The 21516-nt window shown below is 56.6% G+C and overlaps 1 protein-coding gene across 2 annotated transcripts in view; it reads right to left on the reverse strand.

The window, feature by feature from the left end:
- Nucleotides 1-477: 477 nt before the first annotated feature.
- Nucleotides 478-21516, reverse strand: part of TCEA3 (transcription elongation factor A3) — a 33979-nt gene continuing 12940 nt past the window's right edge. Inside the window, exons 3-15 of one of the 2 annotated variants that reach the window (XM_075908669.1) lie at nt 19918-20023; nt 18449-18611; nt 17853-17918; nt 15638-15706; nt 13846-13914; nt 13503-13592; nt 10581-10658; nt 9691-9845; nt 8993-9054; nt 6136-6285; nt 5777-5923; nt 4587-4658; nt 478-3012 (exon numbers count right to left, since the gene is read on the reverse strand). In XM_075908669.1, the coding sequence (XP_075764784.1) occupies nt 3004-3012; nt 4587-4658; nt 5777-5923; nt 6136-6285; nt 8993-9054; nt 9691-9845; nt 10581-10658; nt 13503-13592; nt 13846-13914; nt 15638-15706; nt 17853-17918; nt 18449-18611; nt 19918-20023 (1236 nt within the window). In that variant the 3' untranslated portion in view covers nt 478-3003. The remainder of the gene's footprint in view (nt 3013-4586; nt 4659-5776; nt 5924-6135; nt 6286-8992; nt 9055-9690; nt 9846-10580; nt 10659-13502; nt 13593-13845; nt 13915-15637; nt 15707-17852; nt 17919-18448; nt 18612-19917; nt 20024-21516) is intronic. The other variant, XM_075908671.1, reaches the window with a different exon arrangement.

A 21516-nucleotide genomic window follows, 5' to 3' on the forward strand; every position in this document is an offset into this window, starting at 1 on the left:
TGCTTGCCTGGCCATGCACTTCATGAATAACTGAGCCCAAGGGAGGGGGCGTGGTTCTTCTTGGCTGCCTGTTACTCCAATAAGGAGCTCACATTGGCCAGTTTCTGGCAGTCCCCAGCCAATGAGAATGTGCTGGGGTCGGGGTGGCTCCTAAAACTTCGCCCCTCCACTCCAGTTTCAAAACAGAAACGGAGCCTCGCGAGCCACGTTTCTGCCTGGCGCAGGGCTGCAGGGCAAGCTGGGGAGCCTGCCTGGGGTTCCCCACTGTCTCTGTGGGCCAGATCCTATGGCTTGGCGGGCTGGATCCAGCCTGCATTTTACCCAGGCCTGGTCTATACACAGCTGGTGAAGGGCCTTGAGCAGAAAGGCAGAAGAGAGAGGTTTATAGCTAAGTCCCCAGCATGCCGGGATCAGAAAGCAAGGCTCCCAGCCGGCTCTTTTTACACCTTTATTACTCTAACTGGAGATTTTTTCCCCCCTCTTTTCACCCCCCTTTATGGGCAGAGCGGGGACACGTTCTGCCTACGAGAAAAAACAAAGCCGGCTGATCCACATGCTGCATTTGGCGGGGAGGGGCCCTGCGGCTCTAGCTGGTGGAGACAGGATGAGAGGAGGCAGGCCCAACGCTGCTTGCACCCTGAGCCTGAAGCAGCAGGAGCTCTGACGCTCTGTCCCCACCCCGGCCCTCCTCCACCCCATCCGAAATGCTCGCCCAGCTTGTGAGCACGGGGCACAGGGAGTTCCATTCTCACTAGGTGAAGCTCAGAAATCTCCCCAGTTCAGAGTGATTACAAGTCTGGGGCTGAAGCTAGGAGGTGGCTCCGAGTAACAACGTCCCCATGGGATTCCTGCTCCACTTGGGTCAGGCGCACCATTAAGAACAGCCTCCCTTGCCAGGAGTTTCTCATGGCCAACCCCCCCCTGGAATCAGGCTACGCAAAGGCTACGAAAGGGCACAATTATTTACAACAAAGAGTAACGGAGCTTGGCAGGGATGGGGGAGGTTGCAATACGGGAGAACTCAGGTTCCAGGATAAAGGATAGCAGGGAACAGGAGTCCCGGCTTTGTGCAATACCCAGTCCTCAGGAAACAAGTCACCATTGGGAAAAATTGACGCCCAGGAATGGGGGCAGGTAAAACCCTAACTTTGCATCCCTCGTTCCAGAGCCTTCAGCTCCCACCTTCTCATGCAGGAAAGGAAGGTGGGTGGTTTTAAAACAGGAACTCGGTGTCATTCAATGGATTTCTCGCCGAAGGGCAGGAAAGCCCTCGCTGGCTGGACAGAGGATTAATGATCCGGGGCTGTGCCACCAAAATGCCCTTTGGGAGGAGGGGTTAAAGGCAGCCCGGCTCCCTCTGTTGACAATCTTCTAGTCCCTTAGGGTACGTCCACACTGCCTGGCTATTTCGAAATAAACTATTCCAGAATAGCTTATTTCGAAACAGCACGTCTACACTGCAGGGAAGCCTCAAAATGAGTCCAAGGCCGGCTCCCCTAATGTAGCCATGCTATCTCGATGTAGAGCCCCAGAAGGGGAGGAATAACTTCGAATAGCCCTGGGGAGGGGCTATTTCGAAATAGCAGCAGTGGAGCGTCTACACACGCCTTCTTTCGAAATAGCTATTTCAGAAGAGGCGTTATTTCTCGCAGAATGAGGTTGACAGATTTCGGAATAAGCCGTCCGTTATTTCGAAATTACTTTGAAATAACAGACTGGCCGTGTAAACGCTCGCATTGTTATTTCGAAATAACACGTGTTATCTCCAAGTAACGGTGCAGACACACCCTTACATGCTTTTGCAAGGGGGGGTTTTGTGCCTCAGAGGCATGGCCACACTCGGAAAATGACCCCCCCCGTACAGACAACCGTCTGCCTCCTCTCCCATGTATTGCACCCTGATCACCCAGCCATCTTCAACCCCACGGAAACCCCCTCACCCACACGCCACCCAGCAGCCCTCCAGCCTGGTAATCCACAGGGAGCTGAGTGATAACTGTGCTGGAGAACTGCTCGGGGGCCCCGTAAGCGTAGCATTAGAATTAAGTCTGAAAGAAACACACACAAATGCCGGAAGCTGCGCAGGCCCCTGGCAGCGCCAGCCGCGAGACCTGGGAGGTCACCAGCAGGACTCCAGGGTGCTGTCCAGTGCAATGGGCTTTCAGTGCCCTCTGGTGGCTTGTGCGAGGACTGCTGCTGACAGCCCTGGAAAGTTGTGCTTAGCCGGAGCAGAGTGGAGGGGAGGGGGAGGAGGAGAGGGAGAGATGGGAGATGCCCCCCGCCTCTCCCCTAAGGAGACAAACCTGACTGTGGATTGCCCTGGGCAGGAAGCCTCTGCCTCCGAAAGCAAACACCGCCCGGGATTCGGAAAGCCTCATTTTCTTAGCAACGTCCCCATGGGAGATTCCCCGTCGCCGCCCAGACTGACACAGGCCGTTGAGACCGGGGAGCATCCGGCTCATCAAAACAAACCGGGTTCAGCTTACGCTGGGCAACGAAAGGGAAAGGCACCTGTGCCGGGGGTGGGCGCCTCTGCAGCTCGGCTGCTGCTAGACGACGGGCTGGGAGCTCAGAGAACACCCCAAAGCCTCTGGAAAGAGCCCAGGGGAAACCTGCCCATCCCGCTCCAAGCACAGGCTGCTTCCTTCGGGGGCTGGAACGACCCAGTAGGTCCTTCCCGCCTCAGGTCCAATGGTAACTCCAGTCACAATATATACATCACCACAGCAGAGTCTCCTAATGTGGCACCCTGGCCTTGCACCTTGCGGGCTGGAGGCTCGGGTACCCCTACCCCCCGGCTTTTGCCAAACAATCCCTCCCCCAGCCAGAGAGTGAATCCTCATTACATTCTCGGGAGCCAACAGGGAGGGACTTGCAGCTCCTCTCTCGACAAGTTACTTCTCTTCCCCTCCCCTCCCCCACCCCCATTTTCAAATTTGGATGGTCAGAGATTTTCCTTCGCTGTCAGGCTGCAGCGTCTCCGCTGGTGGTCCGGAGGCGGCCTCAGCAGAACTGGAAGACAAGCCCACAGAGGAGGGAACACGTTAGCGAGGACTTTCCCACGGGGCCACAGGCAGCTGCTTAACACCACTACAGAGACCAGGCGCCCCGCAGGACGTGGGCTCGCGAGAGGGTTAGAAAGCTGCTGGTGTGGTCTAGGTTGCGGGGAGGATGGAACTGAGCACTGAGTTCTAGAGCACACAAGACACAGGCAGGGCTGTGTTCTAGATCCCCGGTTGCGGGAAGCGACGACGCTGCAGTGTTCTAGAGCACAGAACCAACCAGATGGGCTCAACACACTGGGAAATGTGGCTAGAACATTCTAGAACAGGGGTGGGGAACCTTTTTTCTAAAGGGGGGGGCCACTGACTCACAGAAAAAAGTCAGTCATGGGCCTCCCACAGCCCTGCGAGGTGGGGGAGGCTTCCTTTGGGCTCCAAGGTGAGGATACAAATGTGGGGTTCAGGGTGTGGGAGGGGGCTCCAGGTGGGGCTGAGGGGTTTGTAGTGCTGGAGCAGGGTTCTGAAAGGGGTTGGGGTGCAGGGTCTGGGAGGGAATTTGGCTATGGGAGTGGGCTCAGGGCTGAAGCAGGAAGCTCAGGATGCGAGCACAGGCCCTGGAAGGGGGGTTGTGGGGCAGAATAGGGGCTCAGGATGTGGTGAGGGCTCCAGCCGGGTGCTGCTCACCTTGGCGGTTCCCAGTTGGAAGCACAGGAGGATTAGGGCAGGATCTCCCTGCCCTAGCCCCACGAAGCTCCTGGAAGCAGCCACCATGCGGCCAGGTGGCTCTGGGCTGTGCACGCAGCTCCCATTGGCTGCGGTTCTTGGCCAATGGGAGTTGATAGGGTGGCACCAAGACGGGGGGGGGCGGAATGTGGACTCTCAGACCCGAGCTTCCCTGATTGCCCCTGCACCTACGGGCCACAGGCATAGCCAACCAACCTGACACCCTACTTTCTTCCCATGGTGGAGCAAGCTGGGGCATGTGGCTCCAGCCCAGCAGGGTTCACCGAGGCTCAGGGCTTCCGTCCCATGGTGCAGAGACTTGCCGCGGGCCAGATAAAATTAAGCTGGGGGTTGGATACAGCCCCAGGGAATGAAGGTTCCTCCCCACCCTCTCCTAGAGCAGTGTCTCTCAATCAGTGGTACGAGTACCCTTAGGGGTGCTCGAGAGAAGTCTGGGGGGAGGGATACGTCGACACAACTGAAGTTTGGAGAAAACCGAATTTTTGTTTGAAGATTTACAGCATTTTTTGTACTTTTTACACCCAAAAATTTCATTGCTCGCCTGGCTACGATTAAATTGTTTGAACAAATGTGTTGCAACGGTAGAAAAAAATGTTGTGTCTGAAAACTGTAGGTACTGGGGGTACTTATAATTTTTTAAGGGGTACTTTATAAAAAAAAGGTTGAGAAACGCTGTTCTAGAGCACGGAACCAGAGCTGGCTGCTGCATTCTAGAGCATGGCAGACGGGGCTGAGGTGTGGACACTCCATTCTAGAGCACCCTGGTGGGTGTGGGTGAAACGGACTTAACCCCTAGGGCAACTGCTCTGTCTCCTTCGAGGGACAGCCCTGGATACAGACCTTCCAGCGGTTCCCGCACTCGTTACACAGCACGAACGTTGTCATGGGCTCATCAGCACTACGGGTCTGGACCTGCAGAGAAAACCAGCCACGGAGACTCAGCAGAGAGCACGCACGGGTCTGCATTGATTCCTTCCACGGTCCAGGCGATGAGGGAACGGGCTTGGGGCAGAGGGGAGGGAACCCTTGTAGAGGCAACGAGAATCGCCCCGGAGCTTTCTCAAAACTCTGTCCCCCGCCAAACCACAAACCAGCCCCTGAATTTGGAAAGTTCCTTAAGAACATAAGAACGGCCGTACTGGGTCAGACCAAAGGTCCTTCTAGCCCAGTATCCTGTCTACCGACAGTGGCCAGCACCAGGTGCCCCAGAGAGGGTGGACTGAAGACAATGATCGAGTGATTTGTCTCCTGCCATCTCTCTTCAGCCTCTGAAAAACAGAGGCCAAGGACACCATTTTATCCCCTGGCTAATAGCCTTTTATGGACCTAACCTCCATGAAATTATCTAGCTTCTCTTTAAACTCTATTATAGTCCTAGCCTTCACAGCCTCCTCTGGCAAGGAGTTCCACAGGTTGTGTGAAGAAGAACTTTCTTTTATTAGTTTTAAACCTGCTCCCTATCCTTCTATCTTCCCCCTCCCTCCCTCTTGTCTGATCATTCTGCACGTGCTGCCTCTGCTCCTCGCAGCGGCTCGGCCCCGGAGTTCCAGCCCAGCTGTGGAGGCACAAGAGGCCTGGGTACGCACTTAGGCCTCCCCCAAGGAAACATGCAGCCTGGGGGTCGAGTGGCATGAGGGGGCATGAACCTGACTGGAAGCTGCTGGCCTTCTGATCCCTGAGCTAATCCTCTGAAGGGAGCAGGGCATGACCCATCCCAGCACAGTAGAACCTGCCTGGACTATCAGAGTCTTTACCAGCAGGACTTGAAGGCGAGAAAGTCGAAGGGGAAGGAGCCCGTTCGACAGGGAGCAGGGGGGATGCAGATCAGCAGGACCCTGCTGTAGTTCCAAGTGGTTAAGAGGCCTTAGCTCTGAGCCCCTGGCATCCTCTGACCCTGCTGTAAGTCCGAGTGGGCCAGGCAAACCCTCTGCACTGACCCTGGCATAGGGGGACCTTTCTCTGCAGCTGGGAGTGTCACGTCCCCTCCAAGCCTTCGCTCTGGGTGGAGGCCCCCTGCCCACGGTGCCAACCTGGTTGTAAGTGCAATTCTTCTTCTTGCACTTGCCGCACTGGAAGAGGTCGGTGGTGGTGCCCCCGGTCTTCGCCATCTGATGCTCCCGGATGGCTTCCAGGGTCATGGCGTTCCTCAGCTCTTTCAGCTCATCGCTCGCCATTTCCTGCAATGGTCACAGCGCCCGGGTCAGAGCTACAGAGAGTCTCTGCTCTGACCGTTTTCTCCCTCCCAGGTTCCCAGTGTCCGTCGGGAAGCGTCTCTCCAGCACATGCATGTGTACGTACACACGTGTGCACATGCACACACACGAGCATGCACCCATACACACACATGCCCACACGTGTGCACGCACACGCCTCCCACCCAGTTACCCACCTCTGCTGTCATCCTAGCAATTAGGCTGGGGGAGATGGCTCCATTCAGCACGTTCTTCCGCAGGTTGGGGTTCTTGGGGTCCTTCAGGTTGCTGATACGACTCCTCACACGGTTGCGGTACTTCATGTCTGTGCTCTTCAGCTCCTGGAAGATATGTGGCACCGTCAAGGAATAAGAGCCCGAGGATAATGGGGTGCCGCAGCGGAGGGTTATGAAGGTACCAGTGAAGGTATCAGTGGCTCTTTAGAGAGGTTCATCGGGGCTTTGGGACACCCAGAGAACTGAGCCGGACTCTAGGGCTTCATAGCAACTTCTCCCAAGGTTTCCAACTCCCAGGGGTTTGCTCTGGATGGTTGGATCCCAAAAAAACCCCAGAACTCAGGCAAACCTCCTCAGTTTCCCATGGCTTTGAGGCCAAGCCCTGGCTGGACCCTGGCTCCCTCGAAAACAGACCCAGAGCATAGTTCCCGCTAAGGTGCATGCCTGCATGGCCGTGCACCAAAAACTCTTCCCCCACCCACCTTCTCTGGAGAACAGGCATCTGCTCTGACGGGTGGGGCCAGCTGAGATGGTATGGGGAGAGAGCTGCTGGGGCAGAGGGCTGGGACCTGCTGCAGTTGCATGGCTGGGAGGGAGGCCTGCTCCTGTGTGGGAGGGGGCGGAGGAGGCCTGTTCTGGGGCTGAGAACGGGACCTGCTCATGGTGGGGGGGATGTCTGCTCTAGAGGCCAGGAATGGGACATGCCGCATGGCAGGGGGGGAGGGGGCAGTCTGCTCTGGCAGCCAGGAACGGGACATGCCAGATGGCAGGGGAGGGGGAGGGTTTGCTCCAGCAGCTGGGAATGTGTGTGTGTTAATAACTGGGGTGCCACGGTGGCACACGTCCAAACCAGCACCCATCACCTCAATACTGGTGCACAAGCCAAAACTCACTCCACTCGTGGTTGGAAAATCGAGGGAACCCTGACCCAGAGTCACCTTCACTAAACCTGGGCTGAGATTTGAGCGTGTACCGGAGACCAGTGACTTTGGGGGCAGCCCTGTTTCTGTTGAAATCATGAACGTTTTGCTAGCGGGATCCTGTCCTTCCTTTTGTCTCTAATCACTTGTCTGTTACACACAACTTCCCAAACCCTGTAAGGTACAACCTCTCCTCGACAACGGGTACAACCTCTCCTCGACAACGGGTACAACCTCTCCTCCACAATGGCTGCAGGAGAAGCCAGGCCACTTAACTTCTACTTCACCCTGCTGCCCCCCAATCCACTACCATGCTGCAGGTAGAATGGAAGGCTAAGCTTCAGTGCATCACTCAGCCAGCAGGTGGCGACGTGCAGGACATACCTCTCCCAGCCTTTCATCCCTAGAGCCCCTATGGATGTTGCAATGAAGGTGTCTGGTGGGTCTCCCTGGGAAGGAGGCTCTGTAGCCAGTCTCTGTCCAGTACAGGAGCCTGGCCTACTAGCAGCCACACTGCTGCAATCTACTTTGTATCAGCAAGGTGTGACCCCTCCTGTAGCTCAGCCTCATGTTTCAGACTCTCTCTCTCTTTCTACTGCACAAAGCAAAGTTAGCACAAGTCAGGTGCTGAGCACAAGCCAGGCCCTGTTACAAAACATGCCTGATGGCGAAACCCCACCCACTGCTGGGCACAGACATGCACGGACGCATATTCCAGAAGGGTAGCCCCTGACCCCCCCCCGTGCGGGCTCACGTGTGAACACACTCCCCGAAGGTGACCCAGGGTCACACTCCCCCCTCTGAAAGAGAAGGGGAGGACGGGGTGATGGATAGGGATGTTTTGATCGAACCACCGGGTACAAGGTGAAGAGTGGTAACTAACCACATCAGAGGGGCCCGGTGGAACCTGTTTGAATCAGTCTATAAAAGGAGGGCCGGATGGGGGTGTCTTTGGCCAGCCGAGGGGGGCGTGGAAAGCCCTGCCATTCACTCAGGCCACTGCGTCGGGCCCCTGTACACACTGATCCGGGGAGCCAGGACTGTGCTTTGTTGACAGTAACCCTGGCCGGGCGCCTCTGCTTACAAATCAAGGCATGTGTCTTCTGCGGTGCCAGCTGTCTGCAGAATGGGGACAGCACCGGGCACACCCCCGCCGCCAACGACCGCGCCACTTCGGGAATCCATGGCAGAAGTTGGTCTTGGGGTTACTGCCCTGCCGGCTTGCAAAGGGCCTTTATCTTTGAAACTGCCAACCCAGCTGCAGTGTCAGCCTGAGTGGGACCCGGGCTACCAGCCCCCGCCCCCCCGCCGGTTTCGGGTCTGGCTGCGCTGCACAGAGGTGTGAGTGCAGCATGCGGAGCCACCCCTGAGCCAGTCTCCATCACAGCTAGCTGAACAACAACCGCAGCCAAGCCACAGCAGCCTGGGTGGTGGGATACATAGACACCGACGTCCCCCTCACCTGGCAACGGTGACTGACAGTCCCCAGGCCACGCCCCCACTCCCCCTCCTCCACCACTTCATGCCCCCTCTCCCAAGAGCTCCCTGTCCCAGCATCTCCAGCTCGCCACAGAACAGCTGCTCGGGCCGGGTGGGAGGGAGGCAGAGGAGCTGATCGGTGGCACTGCTGGGTGAGAGGTGCTGGGGGAGGGGGGAAGGGGAAGGAGCCTGGCTAAGCCCCTGCTAATTTCTGTCTGAACCGACGCTGGGGCTCACAGGACGGTCCGTGGTGCGTTCAGCCCTCCGGAGCCCTGGACAGGCATCGGCTTTGTTAATTTACATCCAGCTAACGGCAGTGGGGGAGACCCGAGGTTCAAGCCCGCCCACCCCCACCAGGCCAAGCGGAGCCGGGCTGCTCTTGGGTTCAGGCTCAGCCCCTGGCGGCAAGGCCGGCAAAGGATATGATCTTCGATTTCAGAGGCCATCTTGTCACAGTTGACGCCGAACTGTTTGTAATCATCTGCAGCAGAGGGAGCGAAAGAGAAGGGGGTTAAACGCGCGTCTGAACCCGGAGCACATGCTGGGGAGTACAAAGGGCTCCATCCAAGCAGAATCCAAAGAATTCATTCATTATTGGTATAACCACTTGACACAGAACCCGAATGATTTTTATCCCGCCAGGTTCGTTCTCGCAGGGTTGTCAACGTGCCCCAGGGCCACACCCGTCGGCTTGTTAATGCAGAGTCGCTCCCGAGCCACAAACAAACGATTGTCCTAAATTTCTTCGCAAGGTCTGTTGTTCTAGGGTGGCTTATGTGTTCCAGGCCGCACACACTGCTTTGTTATGGTAGGGTTGCTCTGAGAAGGGCTGGCCCGCAGGCAGTGCAACAACTGGGTTGTGTTAAACCCAGTGAGCAAGCGACACAGTGTATGCAGGCTGCACAGAGACCACAGGGCGTGGAAAGGGGCGACCTGGCGGAAGCCGAGAAATCTGGCCCAGTGTTCTTCCTCGCTGGGTTTTCCAAAGCTGCCGAAGTGCCCAGCTCCTATTTGTGTTACAGTCCCAGCCCCTCGTGCCTACTCCGACCCCCCCTCCACAGCACAAGGGAGACCTTGAAATCAGTCCTGCCTGCGAGCTGTCCCGGCCCCCTCTCACCGTCCATTTTCAGGGCAGCGGAGATCATCTCAATGCACTTGTCCCGGACCGAGTCTCCTGTGAGGTAGCAGGACGCCAGGAAGCAGATGGTCGGCGCAAACGTGGGGCTGGAGGGGCTGCTGGGCGTCTCGGCTTTGGGTTTGGTGCTGCTGGCTCTGGAGAGAGGAGACGGGACGTCACCACAGGCAGCCCCATGACGAGGCACCTTCCCCATTAGCCGTAGCCTGAGGGGCTCCCAGCACCCACTGAAGCATCTTCATGGGCACGGGGTCCCTCAGTGTGACACGTACGTCCGCTGCCCTGGACCCTCTCTGCCCCACACTGGCCAGCTGCAGTCCCCAGGTACTTCTCTCCCGTGCACAGTGAGTCGATGCAGACCCCCAAGCCCCGCCCCTCCATCCCACGCTGCAATGGGTCTGTCTCCACCCACTAACCCACCTGCAAACTCCATCGGTCCCCCACTGGCCTGCACACGTCTCCTGACAGTCTTCCCCTCGTCTGCTCGCAGGCCTTGGCAAGATCCATCCATGCTGGGAATTTCCCACCATTCCCTTACGAGCCGAGACCTCACAATTTGGCCTCCCTGCATCTTTTAATTGGGTACCCCAGGGCTCTTATCCCCATTTTACAGATGAGAAACTGAGGCACAGAGAGATGAAGGCTCAGATCCTCTGAGGTGTTTAAGTGCCACCCTCCCATTGGTTTCCATAGGAGTTAGGTGCCTTTGGAGGATCTAGGCCTAAGTGACTTGCCCAAGGTCTCACAGGCAACCGGTAGCAGACAGGGACTTGAACCTAGCTCTCCTGAGTCCCAGTAGCTCTAAGCTCTGGGCCACTGAGCGCGGATGGCCTCCAGCGTCATCTTCTCTAGGCTGGCCCACCGTCCCCTACCTCTCCTCTCTGCTGTCACTGGAGCTCTTCCGAGAGCTGGTGGGAGAGGCCGCTGGGTTGGAGCCGGTCGAGGGCCTCCTGGAATTGAAACAGGGAGAAATAAGAGTGCTGGTGATGCCAGCAGAGAAACCAGGGCTGAGGTTGTTGTGGTGACCCCAGCCACGGATTTGTAACCCCACGGAGATGGGCAGGGTCTCCACACCCGATTGTCAGGAGGGATCTCAAACGCTCAGAACTAGCGGCCTGCCCCAACCGCCGCTGAATGCAGCAAGCGTTCTTCCACCAACTTGCTCTGGTGTTGGCTCATGTGCATGGTGGGATCTGAGGTTACAACCTTCTACGGCCTGCACACAAAGCCTCCCAAGTCCTGGGGGAAGGGTGTTTGGTCTTTTGGGGCATGTCTGCCTGGCAGTGAAACACCCGCGGCTGGCCTGTGGCCGCTGGCTTGGACTCACAAGGCCCAGCTCTGGGAAAGGTGAAAGGAAGCCGATGCGCCCAGTGTAGTGCACCAGCAAGGGACTGCCAGGCACAGACTCCAGCCCTGGTGCTGCGCTGGCCAGGCAGCACGGTCCCCACTCCCCTGGGCAGCTCCAATGCTAAGCCTGCTGGGCTGCTCCATGCCCACCGCACCCACCAGTCCCGGTGTAGGCCAGCCGGGCTGCACAGTCCCTACCTCTCCGGCCAGTCCCGGTGTAGGCCAGCCGGGCTGCACAGTCCCTACCTCTCCGGCCAGTCCCGGTGTAGGCCAGCCGGGCTGCACAGTCCCTACCTCTCCGGCCAGTCCCGGTGTAGGCCAGCCGGGCTGCACAGTCCCTACCTCTCCGGCAAGTCCCGGTGTAGGCCAGCCAGGCTGCACAGTCCCTACCTCTCCGGCCAGTCCCGGTGTAGGCCAGCCGGGCTGCACAGTCCCTACCTCTCCGGCCAGTCCCGGTGTAGGCCAGCCGGGCTGCACAGTCCCTACCTCTCCAGCCAGTCCCGGTGTAGGCCAGCCGGGCTGCACAGTCCCTACCTCTCCGGCCAGTCCCGGTGTAGGCCAGCCGGGCTGCACAATCCCTACCTCTCCAGCCAGTCCCGGTGTAGGCCATCCGGGCTGCACAGTCCCTACCTCTCCGGCCAGTCCCGGTGTAGGCCATCCGGGCTGCACAGTCCCTACCTCTCCGGCCAGTCCCGGTGTAGGCCAGCCGGGCTGCACAGTCCCTACCTCTCCAGCCAATCCCGGTGTAGGCCAGCCGGGCTGCACAATCCCTACCTCTCCGGCCAGTCCCGGTGTAGGCCAGCTGGGCTGCACAGTCCCCGTCGCCCTGGAACTTGGCCATCAGAGCTGCACAGTGGCCGCACTCCCAGCCCTGAGCTCCCCACCTCCACCCCGAGCCCCCTGCCCTGAGCTTTCAGCCCTGTGCAGATACAACATTTCCACACTTGTATCTGCAAAAATGAGCCATGCATATCCAACATGTGTGTAGGGTTCTAGATACAAAATGTGTACCTGCATCTATAGCTGTAAAAATGAGCCGTGGATGCCTGCGGATACTCATGGATATAAAGCAGATCCGCAGGGCTCAGGCTGAGCCCCGCATCCACCCACCTGCCCGGACTCCTCCTCTTACCCCACTAGGACTCCAGCACCCTCCACCTCCTGCCCTTCCAAACTCCCTGCCCTAACTCCTGCACCCCCTACATCCCCATCCCCCACCTGAGCTCCGTCCCTACTAGGGATGTGAACCACTAGTTGACTACTTGCTCCCCCGCCCTTGCTGCCTCTATCAGAAAGAGGAAGCAACGGGGGAGGAAGGGAAGACGAGGGGGCGCTTCAAAGCGTTAGCGCTGCATGGAGCCCAGGGTCAGCTGGGGACTCCGAGTCCCCAGGCTCCATGCGGCACTGCTGCTTTGAAATTCCACGGGGCGCACGGGGCCAGCAGGGACAGTTTGAGTCCCCCGCTGGCCCCACGCTCCCCACAGCGCTTTTGCCTTTGAAGCGTAGCAACGGCCCTATGGCTGTTCCTACACTTCAAAGGCGGAAGCGCCCTTATTGACTAATCAAATAGTTGGTGAAAACAGCATCGACTATTCAATTAGCCAATGAATCTAAATTTCACCTCCCTACACCCAGCCCTGAGCCCCCTGCACCTCCAAACTCCCTGCCCTGAGTCCTGCACTCCCCACATCCCCAGCCCCTCCCCCAGCCCTGAGCCCCACCACAAGCCATCCCACACTTACATTTCTTAGAGGTCCTGTCCCATCACAACCCCCCCGACCTGGCCCCATCCCCCAGGGAGGGTTGTGATAGGACAGTACCGCTAAGAAATTGAAGTTAGTTCCATCCCCCACTCCCCAGCTATGGGGCTGTAAAATTGCAGTGGAGACATCTGGGCCTGGCTTGGGCCCTGGGCTTCGGGACACGCCCCACAGGGTTCCCAACACGCCGGCTCCAGCCCAAGCCCAAAGGTCTGCACCACGAGTTAGCAGCCCCGCAGCCCCAGCCAGCGCACAGAGGGACACACGAGATCATCGGCCGCCCCCCCACTCAGCAAGGCCCATGTGAGCTTTCCTGCCTCCTGCTGGCTGAGAGCTCAGCTCTGCCGCGAGAGACAGAGCCCCCGGGAGGACCTGCATGCCAGCCCCACAGCGTCCCTGCCTCCTCCAGCTCTTTCTAGGCTTTTGCGTGGTGCCCAGCCACACGGTAGCCAAGAGCCTTCTGACAAGGAACCTCCATCCAGACACTCTCTAGCTCATCTGCCTGCGCCAGTTCTGGAGACGGGGCCCGTCCCAGCGAGGGAGTAGCCGGGGCCCAGAGCTCCATAGCGCACTAGGAACAAGCATCCCCTGCCAGGCCCCAGGATCCCTCCTTGGAGGCTCTAGGAGGGAGCCGGGTGAAATGGCAGCCCTCAGCGGGCTGGCTGGAAGAACGCGCCTCCCCTTTACCTCTCCACCGACGGTCTCTTCTGAGGGGAGGAAGAGGCCGAGGAGGAGGCAGTGGTGACGGTGGAAGCTCTGGAGTCTGCAGAGTCTCTCCTGAAAGAGAAGCGGGGGAGGAAGGGCCGTGTCCCAAAGTGCAGAGAATCAGGAGGGACACTCCCACAGAACCTGAGAGGCACAAGGGCCGGGAAAATCCCTAGCGAGGGAATCCTCCCCCGGCCTTGCCAGGGGCCATGCAGAAAGGCCGCTGACTGCGTGCAGAGCAGGCCGCGGCGGACGGAAGATGCCTTGTTTTGGGCACGTTGCTCCCCCAGAGACTGAGAAGCCAAACGGGCCACCACACACCTACCTCTCCTTCTTGCCGTCCGAGTGGAACTTTTTAGAGGCAGCGGGAAGGGCCCTGCCATCGCTGGCCTCCCTTCGTAGGGAAAACACACAGAGGGGCGAGAGGTTAGCGCACCTGAAATCCCAGCACTGGGCCCACAAGCCCCCCTTGCTGACATCTGTTAGGGGCCCGCTGCACGGAGACATGTGCCAGCTGTGGTGGTGCTTCCTCCCCATTGACCCGTCATCCACAGACCCCGGCATGGACGGGGACTCCTCCCCCACCCAGTCAACCACCAGCAAACAGCAGGTTCGTCACATCCCCAATTCAACTGGAGAACTCAAGCATGAGTCAGTCCCCCCCGGCCTCGCCATTACAGCATCACCTAGTGGTTAGAGCAAAATGCCTGTAGTCAGGACCTCCTGGATTCTGTTCCCAGCTCTGAGAGGCAGTACAGAGGAATGGTTAGAGTGGGAGGCTGGCAGACAGGACTCCTGAGTTTCTGAGGGTTTAACTATTCATTTGAGAAATGTGAAGCATAAGAATAACTCAAATCATCCATGTTCATAGATTTTAAGGCCAGCAGGGACTATTCTGGTGTCGTGTGACCTCCTGCGTAACACAGGCCAGAGAAGCTCACCCTACCATTTCTGCACAAGTCCAGAATTCCTGTTGCTGCTACAACAGATCTTTCAGCAAGACATCCGGCCTCGGAGAAATCCACCATCTCCCATGTAATTAACGAGCCAAACCCCGGCCCTCTTCCCTCTCCAGGACAGAAAGTCCTTCCACCAATGGGCAATCACGCAGAATGAGACGGTCCCACCGGAGCAGAGATCTGATCTCCCCAGCTGACACCCTGGGACCAGCCACGAGCTTGGCAGAATTCTGAACTGTGATCCAGCTAGGAACGTCCCAGCTCGCTTGTGTTTCTACAACCGGCCAAACTGCAGGCCCTGCTCTAGATACTTCTCAGAGTTTCGTGTCCATCAGGAATCTGGCTCGGAATCTCTGTGGGTCGAGAAATACTTGACAGCCTCAGCTCTCCCCTGCTTGGCTGGAGAATCAAGGGAACGTGGCAGGTAATTCACGGATTTGGGGGCGGCTCCAGCTGGACTCCTTCCAGGGGACTCTGCTGCTGCTGCGGCCACTATGCTGTTGTAGACCTGTCCTGAGCTCACAGCGGTTTTGGAGACAAGTGCCCGGGCCGCAGCCAAGCTATTGCAATTGGACATAGTCTGGGCAGCGCACTTAGCTGTCCCCACAGTGCCAAACGCTGATTATAAGATCCTGGGAAACTGCTGAATGGTATCGCTCACACGTGGCAAACGGGCCTTGGTAACAGCACCGGTAATAGTACAGACAGACCACAAAGGGAGGACTGAAACACAGTCTGCCTTCTAGGTGCCCAGCAATGAGAGCACAGGCCAGGGCTCAAAGGACCTGGGTTCTACTCCTGGCTCTGCCACTGGCCTGCTAGGTAACCTCAGGCAAGTCACTGCACTGCTCTGTGCCTCAGTTTCCCCATCTGTAAAAGCATGACACTGACCTCCACTCGGAGATCAATCTCTGAAAGGTGCTACCTAAAAGAGCTGGGCATTGTTATGCGTTCATGCTGGTATAAAAGCTTTGTGCCTGTAGAAAGGTCATTTCAGCCTTGAAGATGAACAACTTCCAGGTTCTGGTCCCAGCTTGATCTGAGACCCTTGCAAGCAAGAGGACAGGGGTTCAAGCCCTCTGTGACCTTATTCACGTCACCCCTGCCCTGTAACTGCTACTCCCCAACTAAAGGATTTGTGGGTATATCAGCAACTACCTGTCTGGCTTGGAGTCTGCAGAATGACTCTTGGGGGTTGCTGCATGAGAGCTGGACTTGCTGGATTTCCTGGGGAGAAAGAGGGTTTGCAGAGAGGGGTTTCCAGCACTGTTCTATTTTTATATTTTTACAACATCCGATTTTCACCCCCCCCCCCCCTTTTTCTGTCTTAAACACCAACCCCACGTACTAAACAAGGTGAAAGAAAGGGGAAAAAATGCCCCCCTCATTTCTCGGTCTTCTCCACTCATGCCCCTGACAGCTTCCCCCATCTACGGGCTTGTCTACACGGAGACTCCCTGCGTGTCAGCCTGGGGTGTGAAGCAACAGCACGTGGACCTGTCACATGCTAGCTGGCTGGGCCCTGCTAAGATGCACTAAGAGTTCCCTGGGGTGCTCTGCTCTACTCCCAAGGCAGCCGGGCAAAGCACACTCCAGAGTCCCGGAGCAGCAGGCCAGGGCGCTGTGGAGTTACAACTCAGCCTCCCTGACCACAAGCCCAATAGCAACCAATGGGCCAAGCCCCAACCCCTTGTATTCAAACTACATAGGAGTCCAGGCCCCAGCTTGCTCCCCTCCCTTGGCACTCAGCTGCATCACTCAGGGGAGGAGGCCTGGGGAAGGGGTGGAACCACCCTCCCCCCCACCCACTGGCAGTGGGGCACAGAGCGACATGGCTGGGAGTGGGCTGGGACCGGGTCGCTCAGCTTCTCACCGCCACCAGGGAGTGTGGGGGCAGGCCCGACTCCTGCTGAGGGCATCAGGGCCCCTGCTTGAGGAGGGGGTTGGGAGCAGGTGTGGAGTGGAGGTGGGGGCAGAGGCCCAGGAGGGGCAGGAAGAGGTGGGGAAGGGAAGAACAAAGCTAAGACAGGGGCTTTGGGGAGGGGGTGGAATGGGGGTTAAAGGGGGTTGCCCCAGGCCCTGCACTCTCTAGGGATGGCCCTGCTGGGCTGGCCAGGGAATGGAGCTGTCCACCAAAGCTGGCCCCACTGCATATCGTGCCTCAGGCACCACGAAACTTGGGGCAATTTGGTGCCCTGCATTCCATGGTGCCTAGGGTTGCCAGATGATTGAAACAAAAATATTGAACACCCTCCCCCCCCCCAAAAAAAAAAACACCGGGAAAAAATTATTTTGAAGGGGGAAAAAAAGGGGGGGAGAGACCAAAGTTGTTGAGCAAAACAAAAAACAAAAAAAGGGACTCCAAAGATTTAAGCAGCCAAAAATAAAAAAAAATGAAAATGAAACAGCATTAAAACAGCATGTCCCCTTTCAGAGTGAGTGCAGGGAACAGAGGAGCGGTTGAGCACTAAGACCCAGGTCTTTTGTCCCGCAGCCATTTGGTGCTGGCAGCCTTGGGGAACCAGGTAAGCATGGGGGCTGGGGCCAGGGTACTGGGGGTGTTGGAGGCCAAGGGGGGAGGCCGGGTGCTGAGTATTTGTGGGGTTGCCAGGTGCCCGGCATTTTCGCCTCCTGGCTGGGGAAAAATTCTGAAAATACCAGACACCTGGCAACCCTGATGGTGCCCCATGTAGCTGTGTATTTTGCGTCTGGGTAAGGAGGGTCCTGTGGGCAGTTCCACCTGCAGGCAGTGCCATAGGTATCCTCACCCAACAGGCTGGAAAATAAGTCACACAACAGCATGTCTGGAGTATTGCGTCCAAATCTGGGCCCCCCAGTACAGAAAGGACATGGACACATTGGAGAGGGTCCAGCAGAGGGCAATCAAAAGGATTAGGGGGCTGGAGCACATGACCTATGAGGAGAGGCTGAGGGATCTGGGCATATTTAGTCTGCAGAAGAGAAGAGTGAGGGGGGATTTAATAGCAGCCTTCAACTTCCTGAAGGGGGGTTCCAAAGAGGACGGAGAGAGGCTGTTCTCAGTGGTGACAGATGGCAGATCAAGGAGCAATGGTCTTCAAGTTACAGCAGGGGAGGTCTAGGTTGGACATTAGGAAAAACTATTTCCCTAGGAGGGTGGTGAAGCACTGGGATGGGTTCCGTAGGGAGGGGGTGGAATCTCCATCCCTAGAGGTTTTTAAGTCTCGGCTTGACAAAGTCCCGGCTGGGATGATTTAGTTGGGACTGATCCTGCCTTGGGTAGGGGGCTGGATTTGATGACTCCTGAGGTCTCTTCCAGCTCTATGATTCTATGATTCTGTCTTCCCCTTGCCCGCTGCCCAGATCCAAGCAATAAGGAGGTTGGGGAGTTTACCTGTCCTGCTTTGGATCGGAAGAATGTTTCTTTGAGCCAGGAGGAGCCTTATGACTGGGGAAGTCCCTTTAAAAGAAAGGGAAAAGGTGCAGCAGGTTACCAACACACAGTGGCTACGTCTACACTGGCATGATTTTCCGGAAATGCTTATAACGGAAAAGTTTTCCGTTAAAAGTATTTTAGGAAAAAGTGCGTCTAGATTGGCAGGATGCTTTTCCGGAAAAGCACTTTTTGTGGAAAAGCGTCTGTGCCAATCTAGACGTGCTTTTCCGCAAAAAAGCCCCGATCGCCATTTTCGCAATCGGGGCTTTTTTGTGGGAAAGAAATCTCTGCTGTCTACACTGGCCCTTTTCCGGAACAGTTTTCCGGAAAAGGACTTTTGCCCGAACGGGAGCAGCATAGTTTTTCCGGAAAAGCGCTGATGATTTTACATTAGATCGTCAGTGCTTTTCCGGAAATTCAAGGGGCCAGTGTAGACAGCTGGCAAGTTATTCCGGAAAAGCGGCTGATTTTCCGGAATAAGTGGCCAGTGTAGACACAGCCCTATTGCTTACAAAAAGCCTGATGGTCCAAGAACCCCAGTGGGCAGCTCGCACCTTTCTTTGTGTTTTTCCTTGTGCTTCTCGGCTGGGCTTTGGCAGAGTTTCACTGGATGGGAATTCGCCTCATCAGGCTGCCAGCTGGGAAAGTCGAGACTTTTTTCTTTTTTATTCTTTTGCCCTTCCAAGGTCTTGTCTCTCTTCGGGGTCTCCGAGGACTCTAAAGAGAACAGAGTAGGTTGTCACAGATGCTGGCTGCAACTAAAATGCGAGGTGGGGGAAGGGCACATCTAGTCACCAAGCTGGTGATAATTTCATACCAGCTAGGAAAAAAACATACAACCCATGAGCACTCGGCTTGGGGAAGTTCCCTCAGTGGTCCCCTTGGACATTCAGAGCAGGGTTATAAAGGGCCTGGTCCAGATCTTCCTTACAGTAATTTTCCGCCTTTCCAGCCCCAATGGTGCCGTCACTCCTAACGTACATTGATCTGCAGAAGCCAGCCTGAGGACCTGCAGAATCCAACCCATTGCTACCGGGGGCACGGTGGCCCAGAGGGTCAGTGCATTAGCCTGTTTGCTTCTGAGACTTGGGTTCCAATGGCCACTGGGGCTAGGCCACCAACTAGAAGAGACGGGGTTGCTTGTTTCAGGTCAGGATTGGCCTGGCAGGTGATGTCCCCGCTAATCTTTTCCATCCATGCGGAATACATTTTTCTACGTGCACCAAGACGTGCCAATGTGCACCACATGCAGAAACAAAAAACCTCGGGGGTGGTGCTCTGCTAATCAGCTGGGTGCCATTGGAATCTCTCCTGAACAGCTGCACAAGCGCCCAGCTGACAGTACGGGGAACTCTGCTGGCAGGATTGTGTACAGCTCCAGGACAGGAACATCAAGCAGCTCAGGCTTGGTGCCAGGCCTGGGGAACCAGGACTGGCCCAGCTAAGAGGTCCCTAGGTCAGGGATGAGTTGCATGCGCGAGCAGAACATGAACGTGGACGTACAAGTTGAAACAGCAGGGTAGGTTTGCACCATGAGAAGGAACGGGAGACTTGGGGCCAATTTCTTGCTCTGACATGGACTCCCTGGGTGACCATGGACAGTCACATAGCCTCCGTGCCTCAGTTTCCCCTCTCTAACAGCACCGCCCTGCTTCACAGGTGGACTGAGAGGGTAAATTCATAAAAGCTGGGCAGCTCTTTGGGATCTGCTGTGTTTTGGGGACACAGGCATTATTGTGGTTCGTGAGTGCACACCCTGAGCTGCCCTGAAAACCAGAGCTAGTACAGTAGCATGGCTTAGAGTCGCTCACACATGACCTGGCCACGGCTCTGTCCTGATCGTCTCACCAATAAGTCACCAAATGACCCCTCTGACAAATTAAAACCAACCCCCTGGCCCATTAGCTCCTTGAATCCCGGGGATGTGGGACTGTGAGGTCTGTGTAGAACCAAAGGGTGTAGCGAGGTTTTGGGACCACTAGCATTTTACTAGTGAGGCAGCGGCAGCCTCAGGATCGCTCACCTAGCAGCCGTTTCCAGTTCTTGATGAGGATTTTCGCCAGGGCCACCACCTCCTCATCCGAGCACTGCTTCCGGACAGTGTTAACAGCCACACCAATTCTCGTGGTCTGGGAGCACAAATGGATGGATGTTTGTGATTAAGCAGATCAAAGAGGAAAGAAGAACAGAGAGGAAAGGTAGCGCAGTGGTGCACTCACTACTGCAGAGACCCTGTGAGACCTTGGGTAAATCACTTAGTTGCTCCGTGCCTCAGTTTCCCCAGCTGTATAATGGGCATAATAGACTGCCCTGCCTCCCAGGAGGTGGGGAGGTGTTTAAATGTTACAGCAACAGGGGCCAGGTAAGTGCCATGGGCAGGGGCTATCTTTTTGTGTTGTGTTTGTCCGGCACTTAGCACAGTGGAACCCTCGTCCTTGACTGGACAAGTAGATGTGACAATAACAGAAACAATAAAGATGATTAATAAATACAACAATGGATGGATAGAAACTGATATGGCTCCTCCTTCTTCTGGTGGGGGCCCAAGGGAACGCATCAGGAGAATTCCTGCGAGTAGGCGCTCGCTGCCGCCTGCTTTCCCAGACGGAGGAGAGACCCAGACAGGGACAAGATTACAGCTCAGGGCAATCTAGGGATGTTAAATTTAGTTTAATCGACTGGTTGATGGAATTTCCATCGACTAGTCAATAGGCGGGGGAGCCACAGCAGGGTTAGCTCGCGGGCCTGAGAGCTAACCCCGCTGCGGCTCTGCCTTTTAAATGGATTAAGAGCTGGCAGACTCTTAATACATTTAAAAAGTAGAAGCGCAGCGGATGGGCGACCCCGTTCCCTTACCGCGCACCAGCCTTCTAAATGTATAAACCCTGCTGGCTCTTTATACATGTCAAAGGCTGGTGCACAGCGGGGGGGACCCACCAAAAGCCAGGAATCAGCCTTCCCAGCTCGCGCCGTGTCCCACCCTGTGCTTCTGCTTTTTAAATATATTAAGGGGCAGCGTCTGGGACTGGGCATGAACCGGGAATCAGGATGAGCCAGGGAGCACCTGGTCCCCGCTACCCCCCTACATCCCCTGCCCCCCACGGAGATGTGTTTGGGGGGGACTGACTTTTAAGCTGGCTCCCCTTAGCACTGGCAAATGACTAGTTAAGGGACTAGTGGGTTACATCCCTAGGACAATCACAGCTTGCTTTTGAAATATCTCAGGTGAACTGGTGACCTGGGGTGGACCCTCCCTCCCGCCAGCAAGTCTCGGATGAACAGGTGACCGGGGGGGGGACCCTCTCTCCTTCCCCCTCCCTCCCGCCAGCAAGAGCAGTCATCTAGGGGCTGGTCGCTGAAAATGACCAAGTCCCTTGCAGCTGTGATATACCGTTCTCCACTGAGGAGCTACGCCCTGATTCCTTCTCTCTAGTGCTGTCCTTACTGGGAAAGAAAAGACATGCCCGGCCCTACATTCTGTTTAAAAAGCCTCTGGAAAGCAATGACCTGAATTCAAGTGGATTGAAGGGCTCTTTCGACACCACCGCATGGGGGGGGGGGGGGTTGTCAGCCACGGGAACTGAACCTGGGGTCTCTCCAGGAGGCCGTACCTGCCCCAGCT

Source organism: Pelodiscus sinensis, chromosome 25, assembly GCF_049634645.1.
Source record: "Pelodiscus sinensis isolate JC-2024 chromosome 25, ASM4963464v1, whole genome shotgun sequence".
NCBI lineage: Eukaryota > Metazoa > Chordata > Testudines > Trionychidae > Pelodiscus > Pelodiscus sinensis.